Raw genomic sequence first — 11006 nt, forward strand, 5'->3', positions numbered from 1 at the left:
CTGCACCAAAGGGTTAAGGAGGCGTTGCCTCATGACGATGGATGATGATAAAAAAAGATAAATAAAACATGAGTGTAATACGATACAGTGATGGAGGTGCCAGAAAGTCTGTGGGAAACCCATGGGGATGATACATGTAGATAACGATGGTTACAGGATTTGCGGTATTCTGAGGAAGTTAGTTGAACACTGTCTTCTGCTCAGCAAACACCCAAGCCTTGATGACAACATCATTCGATGTTACAGGCTTTGAGGGAGAAGTCTTTGAGAATATTCCTTTTAAACTTAAACTGTGAAATATATGGTAATTAAACATTATCTTTGCCTACAGTTTATGAAACATATTTTAACCACTGTTCCAAACTATTATATATATATATATATATATATATATATATATATATATATATATATATATATATATATATATATATATATATATATATATATATGATATACATTAATAAATACACAGATAACTGGTAACTAATAATGGGTATTATCTTGTGCCAAGTCCTGTTATTTGCTTCTATCCGATATTCAGAGAGTAGTACCAATATTATATAATTACGTATCATAAATATCACAATCATCATTATCATGACACTCATTTAACTTATGATTCTCGAGTATTCAGAACTAGCTATGAAGTGTATTCAAATGTGAAGTCTGATAACGACGAAACTCACGTTTTAAACACAGAATAACATTCGCGATTATTAACTTTAAATCAAATGATAAGACGTTATTAGCATGCAACACTCTGGTATTTGTTAGCAGAAAAAGGATACACTGTATCCATGACTGGCGGCAACACAACCAAAACGCTCGAACCACGCCACCGGTTGCCGTGGAAACTGTAAACAATAACATTCAACAATCACTCTAAAAGAACCGACATATACACAACTAAATTTCCTAAGTATACATACATATATATATATATATATATATATATATATATATATATATATATATATATATATATATATATATATATATATTAAGGGGGAGGGGGTTGGTATTTCATTATGCGGCGGGGTGGCGATGGAAATGAATAAGGGCAGACAGTAAATGTGCGTGTGTGGACGTGTATGTATATATATGTGTATGTGGGTGGGTTGGGCCATTCTTTCGTTTCTTTCCTTGCGTTACCTCCCTAACGCGGGAGGCAGCGAGAAAGTATATGAAAAAATGAATATACATGCATATATATATATATATATATATATATATATATATATATATATATATGGAGTGAAAAAGATTTTGTGTGATCGGGGCCTGAACATGCAGGAGGGTGAAAGGAGGGCAAGGAATAGAGTGAATTGGAGCGATGTGGTATACAGGGGTTGACGTGCTGTCAGTGGATTGAATCAAGGCATGTGAAGCGTCCGGGGTAAACCATGGAAAGCTGTGTAGGTATGTATATTTGTGTGTGTGGACGTGTGTATGTACATGTGTATGGGGGGGTTGGGCCATTTCTTTCGTCTGTTTCCTTCCGCTACCTCGCAAACGCGGGAGACAGCGACAAAGTATAAAAAAAAAAAAAAAAAAAAAAAATATATATATATATATATATATATATATATATATATGTTTGTTTCAAATTTTCCACAGTATCACCAACGGCTCCAGGAAAACACTTTATATTGATCATGTGCTCTGTAAAATAACATACAATACTTCCAACATTGCAGGTAAGACATTCTCAACTTTTCCTTCCTTTTCCTTAAGCATGAATGAGGCAATAGACAATTCTGCGTCGTATAATATGCCTTGGAGATCTCGCCCAGCCGTAGGGGTGAAGACAAGCATGTATCATGTTCACGGTACAAAAAAAGTGTTCCTAGTTCTGAGAAGCTCTGGTAATTCCCAACGCTCGCAATCCTATCCAAGCTCTAGATAAAAGCGCACATAATTATCTGCAGCTGCGATAAATGCCATAACTGCAACATGCATAGTCAATATACATTGGTAACGGGGAAGAAAAACAATAATATTGATCTACAATACGCCCCAATTCACGCTCTGTGTCAGCCAAGTACAGTGTTCTAATGGGGGTGACCGCCTGGTGCCTGGCAACCCCACCTGGCCCGACCGCCCATCCCCAGACGCCCTCTGACATCATATGTACACTCACATTCCACCAGGCTTACCTACCTCTGTGCTAAACCATTTTCTGAAGAGTCTGTATTCTCTAGAGTGACAACCAATACCTGAATCTTGATGAACGAGGCATGTGAATTAAATAACGACAGTTGAACACGTCATGGGAGATAATGTTCTTTCTGTAAATAATAAGATGCGCCTGTCTTGCAGTGTGTGGCGACTGAGAACTTTGTGGAATATAGCTGACGGGAAAAGGCGAGAGTCGTCACAAGGTCAAGGCAAATACAGCACCGGGAGACATGCTGATCCAGACGGTAGCGACGCTGCTGGTGCTTGGGCTCCGTCCGTCGTAGGTACACCCCTCGCAGAGAACCAGTGCGTGGTACATCAACTTGACGCTCTGGTAGTGCACCAGCTACTGGCCTACACTAACGCCACCCTCAGACACATGAAGGAGATCAAGTCACAGCTAGGAGGCAGTAGCGACCGCTTGGACGTAGCTGAGAATACAGATGGCCCGCTAAGCGCCGGCTTTTCGTCACGACTGTTGGTGATGCTCATCAACAAACTGGAGACTGAACAGACGAGGCAAAGCCAAGAAATTGCGCGGCTGAGCGAGCAGGTAAGGGCTCTTGGTGGACAAAATACCGACGGCTCCTGCAATCATCAGCGAGTCTCCGCCATCGACAATCTCTCGTTGGCTGTACAGCAGCTGCAGCAGGATGTGAGGCAGCTGGGGTCACATCAAATCGTCTTGGCACATAGCAACACGTCAAGCCAGCCACAGCCAACGCCCATTCACAATCAGAACTGCAACTTCCCTGCTACTGACCGGTGAGTTGAATTCCTAGAGATGTTTATTCAGACCATTCAACTTCGCTTGAGCCCTAAAACACGGTGTAAGCTGACTATATTTCCAAGCTAACACACGCTTTTACACTGGAAACAATGTCTAGATTTTCATACATACGATCTTCCCATTATTGTTTTACCTTATTCATTGTTGAATACACTTATGATTTTATCTTAAGGACTGAGACATGAAAGCTCTTGTGAGCTCCCATGACGGAGGGTTATAAGTAGAAAAAAAAATCCCCCTCAATCACTTGAAAACATTTTACCTTACGGTAATCTGACTAGGATTAGTATTTTCTTTTTTTTTTTTTTTTTGTATTTAACGGTTCGTGATACATGGGAGGTCAGTAAACCAATGCATCAAATTCTAAAAGACACAGATCTTATTTACTTTTTCACTGGTGTGGCCTTGTTGCCCCAGATGTAATAATGTCGTATTTTCCTGGCAGGCCCCGTGACTGTTACGACTTGATGCAGGCCGGCAAGAGCGAGAGCGGCGTCTACGAGATATTCCCAGTCGGGTCAGTGGCCACCATCTATTATCCCCCCGTGTAACCATTCGCCACCGCTTTCTTCTATCTCCCCACTCTTATCCCTCTTACCTTCCTCAACTTGCTTTTGTCTTATTGATGCCCACCCCCTCCCTCGCCCTTATCATATCCTCTTCCCAATTTATCGCTTACCCCAACGCCATCTTTTACCAGTTTACTATCGCCACACACCCTCTCTCATCCTCTTTTACCTTCCCCACACTCTTTTTTATCCAATCATCCCCTCCTTACACCCTCTTTTGCCCAGATGTTCCCTCTCTACTCCCTGATTAATTCCCTACCCACGCTTCCTTTTATCACATTTCCTCCCCACACCCTCTTATTCCTACTTATTATCATCTCCCTACACCCTCTATTATCAACTTATTATATCTCTACACCCTTATTGTGTACTTATTTTCTTCCACAACATCTTGTATCTATTATTCTATCATTGTCTTTTTATTCCCTTATTTTCCCCATATTTTTAGTACACTCATTACCTTCCAACATCCTCTTCTCTTCCCTTATCCCTGTCCCAAACCAATTGTTTAAGACACCTTCAGTTGTCTACCTCCCGTGGGGCGTACCATATACCATCACCCAACCAGTATACATGAATTAAGGCAGCTCTGTACCGTGAGACACACTTGGTTCTAAATTTTGCATAATGATGAGTGGCGCTGCTACACACACACAAAATACATCACTACTAGAATTTATTACCTTCAATCAGTTGTGGGCGGCGTGACGTGGGTCTTCAGGTATGGTGTGATCTGGAGAATGAAGGAGGTGGGTGGACGGTAATATTGTCCCGTCAGCCACTGGACAAACAGGTGAACTTCAACCGTGGTTGGCGAGATTATCGCAGGGGCTTCGGCGACCCAAGCACCGAGTTCTGGATTGGTAGGTATCAAAAGGTTGTTTGGAATTAATAGTCTGAGCTGCAGTGAGACAACAAAATTGTTCCTACTCAACACATATATATTTATTTTTCACGGCTCACACTGTAGTACTGATGATAATTGAATGTATTACGTAAGAGATGAAAAATATGTTGATTTCATGGTTATACTCCTTAGGCCACCTGGCCAAAGATCAGTTGAGCTTTTGCCATCACTTAGTGTCCGTCCATTCACTTTACATTTCAATCATCTTTGAAGTTACGAGGTGGATTTCAACCACACATGGCTGGCATAATCCATCGGTGATGCTTCATCAAAACTGGTGATCCCCCCCCCCCCACCACTATCCAAAAGGCCGTTGTTTCTAATTATACAGAACATTTAAAGCCAAAAGAGTGATACAGGCTCATGTGCGCTACCAGTTTTGGATGGTTCTTTCCAAGACCACATCTACGTTGTCAATTCCATCCAAATGTGGCAGGGGTCGTCGTGCTTACAGTCCCTTTTCAAATTTGTTTCGATTGACCTCACTACAATTCATGATGACTTCTGTTATCAAATAAGTCTTGTGTCCGTTAAGTTTTCGCAGTTTAGTCCGCCTGTCTCAACTACTTGGTCAGTCTTAACAGAACTTGGTAAATATGATCCTTAGGTGGTCCATTTTGAGAACTTTGTTCGGCGACCTTGACCACCATCCAAAACGGCAGCTGGTACACACAGTAATCGTCATATGTTCGTTAACAATTCGCATTCATATTAGCAATAAACATTAGGATAATTTGAACGGAACCAGTCATGGATTGCGCTACGGTGATGGTACTTCAAAAATGTCCTGTGGCCAGGGCTGCCAAGACCCAAGAGTTGTTTGACATTAAACACCTCCCTACAACTCAGGAGGTGTGGACCCTGTGCTCTAGGGCGGCCTGTTGGTGGTGAGGGACCTGAGCACTGGGCCTAGGAAGTTGGGCTTGTATCCCACCCGGCCCCCACGAGAGCCAGGAAGATGCGGGCCCAGGGGAAGGGTTAACTATGATCCCAATGACCATTCAGGGGAGGGGGCTATTGGGCCCATATGACGGAAAAGTCAGCATCAAGTGATAATTTCTAAGAATTTATGTTTATTAACTTTTCTGTCACTTGACCAGTTATTTTGTCCCTGAGCTTCAGGGATTTTAACCCCAAGTATTCCTGCCCTCTCGTAGGTCTTGTCTCTGACCGCAGCCACCATCCATCCAAAATGGACTCTTAATAATCGTTCTCTTTGTTAACTTTTCCGCTTCAAATATTTTTGTCAAACTTGGCTAGGATGATTCTTGTGTGGTCCTTTTCCAAAAATTCTGTTCAGTGACCCTGACCAGAGTTCAAGATGACCACCCTTGGTGAAAATAGTCATTTTATATCCATTAACTTTTCATTCTTCTCAGGAACAACTGTGCTAAATTGAACTGCACTTGTCAGGGATAGTCTTTAGGATGTTTCTTCCCATAATTGTCTGGCAACTACCCATCATCCAAGCTGGCTGATGTTCCTGAAAAAAAATCGTTCTGCGTATCCGTAAAAATATTTTACATTTCATTCTTCCCTGAAAGTAATGCGACAATTTGAAGCAAACTTGGGTGAGACACTACTTGGGTGGTACTTCTCCAGAAATGTGTCTGGTGACTATAAAAGTAGCCATCATATGTCTGTATACTTTTCATACTTCAACATTCTCCTCTGAAACCACAGGAACAAACTTGGATAGTACCTTTCCAAAATTATTTCAGTAGACTTCGACCACCATTCCAGATGGCTATTTTTATTTTCTTTATGTCCATTAAATTGTTACATCCGAATAATTTCTAACAAGACTTGGCCAAACAGCACCAGACTTGCAAAGAATGGTCCTTTGGTGGTCATTTTCAAAACTGCCTGCTGAGCCCAACCACCATCCAAAATGACCACTGTTGTTGACAGTAATTTGGTTGCTTGTCAACTTTTCAGTTTAACATTCTCCTTTCGATCCTTTGGACCTGTTTAAACCAAACTTAGCAGGAATTTTCCTTGAGTGGTAACTTGTCAAAGTTGTCTCCAATGGTCACAAACACCATCCAAAATATCTTTTATTAATGATTTGATGGATTAAACACCAGGAATATGATACAGGCTCCTGTAAGCCTCTAATTCTTTTGTAATAGCTCCCCTGGCCAAAGGCAATGTGAGCTTCTGCTCGTCGTTCTCCAATAAATTTTCTCATTTTGAAATTTGAAACAACAGGGCCAATATGAGACAACTATAAAGGGATGGTCCTTGTGTGGTCCCTTTTCGAAGTGGCACTTGGTGACCCTTACTACTATCCTGGAAGTATAGACACTGTTACTTAAAATAGTCGTTAAGCATCCATGAACTTTTTATATTTCAAACTTTCCCCTTGAAACCACTAGGGCCAGTTTGAACCAAACGTGACAGGGATGGTCTTTGGGTAGTCCCTTTTTAAAACAGTATCCAGTGCTTCCTACCACTCACCATCCAAGATAGCTGCTGTCAGGTATGTTTTAGCCAAAATTAAAGTCAGGGGAGCAATACAAGTTCTTGTAAGCCTCTACACTGTTAGCTCACCTTGCCATAGGTTATCTGACCTTTCACCATCACTTGGCATTCATTATCATTAATGTTACTTTTCACAGTTCAAGCTTCTCTAAAACTACTGGACGAATCTGAACCAAGCTTAGCCTTGATGGTCCTCGGGGTCTCTTTAAATTATGTCCAGCGACCCAAATCGCTATTAACTGCTTTTCCTTCAAAAAGTTAACAGAGCTTTTACATCTAAATCTCCTTGCAAATGATTGGGATAATCTTAATCAAACTTTGCAAATGGTCCTTATGTAGACACTTCTCAAAATTCTGTCTGGTGAGCGCATGCACTATTACACATAATAACTGAATAATTCCTAAGACTTGTTGATGAAGTGCCCATGAGTTTTTAAATACCATATGTGCTGCAGACATGAATCTAATACCTTTGTGTAAAACATCTTTGCTCAGTTTCTTGTATACCTTTGCTTTTAATACAACACTCTTTGTATAGCATAATGTTCAAGTTTCACTACCTGTTACATATAGTTTGGCCCTTTTTCATTTGCATTTATGAATGAAACACTTTGAGAGGTAAGAGGACACTGTACTGCACATATATACTTTTGGGCAGGGAATGATGTGCTCCATGATATGACGGCTAGGCATCCCCAGATGCTGCGAGTGGAGCTGGGGGACTGGGATGGAGAGAAGCGATGGGCTGAATACCATGCGTTCATGGTGGAGGATGAGGACACTGAGTTCCGACTCCATGTTTCTCAGTTCTCTGGCAATGCTGGGGATTCTCTCGTTATCCATGATAATATGCGTTTCTCTACTTCAGACAGGGACAATGACAGTCATGGTGAGTAACTGCCATAGATCTCAAAGGTATAATATGCACATATTTTTTATCAAGACAGCATTTTGGAATGCAAGCTTTGCAATAAAGATTTCAAGACTTTGTTACTTACAATAGATGCATTAAAGGAGGGAAGTACTGAGTTAGCCGTTATGCAACGCAAATATAGTATTGCTTGAAGTGTCTCATAAAATTCTTTTAACTATTCAGTTTTGATTAAAATGTAGCCTGCCAAATTACATAGCCAACAGTGTTCTAAATCTACTCATGTTAAAATAAGCTACTCTACAAAATCCAGCTAAATTATTGTTTTAAAACGTGATGGACATATGCACCTAAAGTGAAAATATGTGCAGTAATACAATTTTTGTTTTAAATTGTTCTAAAAGACTAAGATATTATCATAGAACTGCAATTTCAATGATTATTTCAGTGTTATAATTAATGTACAATGTTTACAGACACCAACTGTGCAGTGACATATCATGGAGGATTCTGGTACCAGAAATGCCACACTGCCAGCCCAACAAGCCTTCTTCTAGAGAAGCAAAAGAACTCCAGAGGTATAACCTGGAACACCTGGTACTCAGACAGAACTACTCTTAAGAATGTCACCTTCAAAATCAGACCCAAAACTTGTCAGTAGCTGTGATCCTGAAGTGGCATTCAACTGCCTCCCGAATGTTGAGAACTTACACCAAAGGTCATTCAGTAGAAATTAATCCCTCGTGAACATTTTTATATTAATAGCACTGAGAATCTAATGTATTGAGCATGGAATGTAAACTTGTTAATATCTTAAACAGCAAGTTTAAATATCAATAAAAAAATACAAGTATTAAAGACATGTATTCTTCTGCAAGCCCATTTTTAAAGCAAGAAATGGCCTCAGTGACATGGAAGATGTACTAGAAAAAAATGTCGAGGGTAAGAAAGCCATTTCAGAAACCTGGGGGGGATAGAGGACAATTTTTCAAAGTGTTCACTTTCAACAATTTTATCCTTGTTTTCTGAGATCCTGGTGAAAATAAACTGAAATAATTATGTACAAAAGAAACTACAAGATGTAAGCAAGAACTTTCTACAGGCATCTATTTACACTCAACATTCTCACCCTTCTTTTCTGGTACAACATCCTGGTGAAAATAAATAGTGAACAAAACAGACTGCAAGATCCTAGCCTGAACTATATAGAGGCATCTATTGAAACAGGAGCTCTTTAAGTTAAAATCCTCCAAACCTGAAATGACAAAAAACTTTAATGGACCAAGGCAATGTGAGGCATGGGGAGAAGAGGGCCAAAGAAGAATAAGAAGAGTGAATGGAGAGCTGGCATGAGATGTAGATCTTTCAGCAGGGTAAGAGATGAGAGACACAGGAAGTATTCTGGACAGGCTACAACAGTTTAAATGACTAAGAAACTCTGTGATATATTTGACTTACTTCTCGACACTAGGAATTTCCTAAATAATAAAACCAAGGATAATTTCTTTAGACAAAGCAGCACAACTCTAGGTAGTTTCTACCACACTAATTTGGGAGCAGCCAAACTTCACATGGAAAGCTGTGACTTTAAGATGCTTCTAAAAACCTTTGCTGAAATTACACCAAAGACTCCTTGGAAGATGCTTTCATCATTTACTGTGTCTATCTTACCATTTCTGTACCAGCATATTAAAGCTGGTACTTGAATGACTCAGGTAATCAACAGGACAAAATTAGCATAGTAATCAGGCCCTCCACAATGTAGAAAGGTAAACTCTAGAAAAGTTCCATTTTGACCAAGTTAATGAAAATCTAGTAACAGTTACAGCCATGAAAGTTGTTTTGCATTAAATGTTTGCATGTGTGTATGTATGTATGTATAAACATAATTATTAATCATAATTAATAATCAGTAATCATAATCATTAAAAGGGGAAACAGAAGGTGGAGTCACGCAGGGAGTGCTCATCCTCCTTGAAGGCTCAGATTGTGTGTGGACGTAACCAAGATGAGAAAAAATGAGAGGTAGGTAGTATGTTTGAAGAAAGGAGCCTGGAGGCTCTGGCTCTGAGTGAAACGAAGCTAAAGGGTAAAGGGGAAGAGTGGTTTGGGAATGTCGTGGGAGTAAAGTCAGGGGTTGGTGAGAGGACAAGAGCAAGGGAAGAAGTAGCACTACTCCTGAAACTGGAGTGGTGGGAGTATGTGATAAAGTGTAAGAAAGTAAACTCTAGATTGATATGGGTAAAACTGAAAGTGCATATGCACCTGGGCATGAGAAGAAAGATCATGACAGGCAAGTGTTTTGGGAGCAGCTGAGTGAGTGTGTTTGTAGTTTTGATGCACATGACCGGGTTATAGTCATGGGTGATTTGAATGCAAAGGTGAGCAATGTGGCAGTTGAGGGAATAATTGGTGTACATGGGGTGTTCAGTGATGTAAATGGAAATGGTGAAGAGCTTGTAGATATATGTGCTGAAAAAGGACTGGTGATTGGGAATACCTGGCTTAACAAGAGAGATATACATAAGTATGCATATGTGAGTAGGAGAAATGGCCAGAGAGCATTATTGGATTACATGTTAATTGATAGGCGCGCGAGAGAGAGACTTTTGGAAGTAAATGTGCTGAGAGGTGCAGCTGCAGGGATGTCTGATCATTATCTTGTGGAGGTGAAGGTGAAGATTTGTAGAGGTTTTCAGAAAAGAAGAGAGAATGTTGGGGTGAAAAGAGTGATGAGAGTAAGTGAGCTTGGGAAGGAGACTTGTGTGAGGAAGTACCAAGAGAGACTGAGTACAGAATGGAAAAAGGTGAGAACAAAGGACATAAGGGGAGTGGGGGAGGAATGGGATGTATTTAGGGAAGCTTGCGTAAAAGATGCTTGTGGTATGAGACGGGTGGGAGGTGGGCAGACTAGAAAGGGTAGTGAGTGGTGAGATGAAGAAGTAAGATTATTAGTGAAAGAGAAGAGAGAGGCATTTGGACGATTTTTGCAGGAAAATAATGCAAATGACTGGGAGGTGTATAAAAGAAAGAGGCAGGAGGTCAAGAGAAAGGTGCAAGAAGTGAAAAAGAGGGCAAATGATAGTTGGGGTGAGAGAGTATCATTGAATTTTAGGGAGAATAAAAAGATGTTTTGGAAGGAGGTAAATGAAGTGTGTAAGACAAGTGAACAAATGGGAACTTCAGTGAAGGGGTCTAGTGGGG

At 40.5% G+C, this 11006-nt stretch overlaps 1 protein-coding gene across 1 annotated transcript; it reads left to right on the forward strand.

The window, feature by feature from the left end:
• The first annotated feature begins 2290 nt into the window (after window positions 1–2290).
• LOC139756750 (uncharacterized) lies at window positions 2291–8660 on the forward strand. Its single transcript, XM_071676498.1, has 5 exons — window positions 2291–2946; window positions 3417–3488; window positions 4234–4403; window positions 7590–7820; window positions 8279–8660. Exons 1-5 carry the CDS (start codon window positions 2306–2308, stop codon window positions 8461–8463), a joined length of 1299 nt encoding a protein of 432 aa, XP_071532599.1. The 5' UTR covers window positions 2291–2305; the 3' UTR covers window positions 8464–8660.
• The last annotated feature ends 2346 nt before the right edge of the window (window positions 8661–11006 follow it).

The sequence above is a fragment of the Panulirus ornatus genome, chromosome 23 (assembly GCF_036320965.1).
Source record: "Panulirus ornatus isolate Po-2019 chromosome 23, ASM3632096v1, whole genome shotgun sequence".
NCBI lineage: Eukaryota > Metazoa > Arthropoda > Malacostraca > Decapoda > Palinuridae > Panulirus > Panulirus ornatus.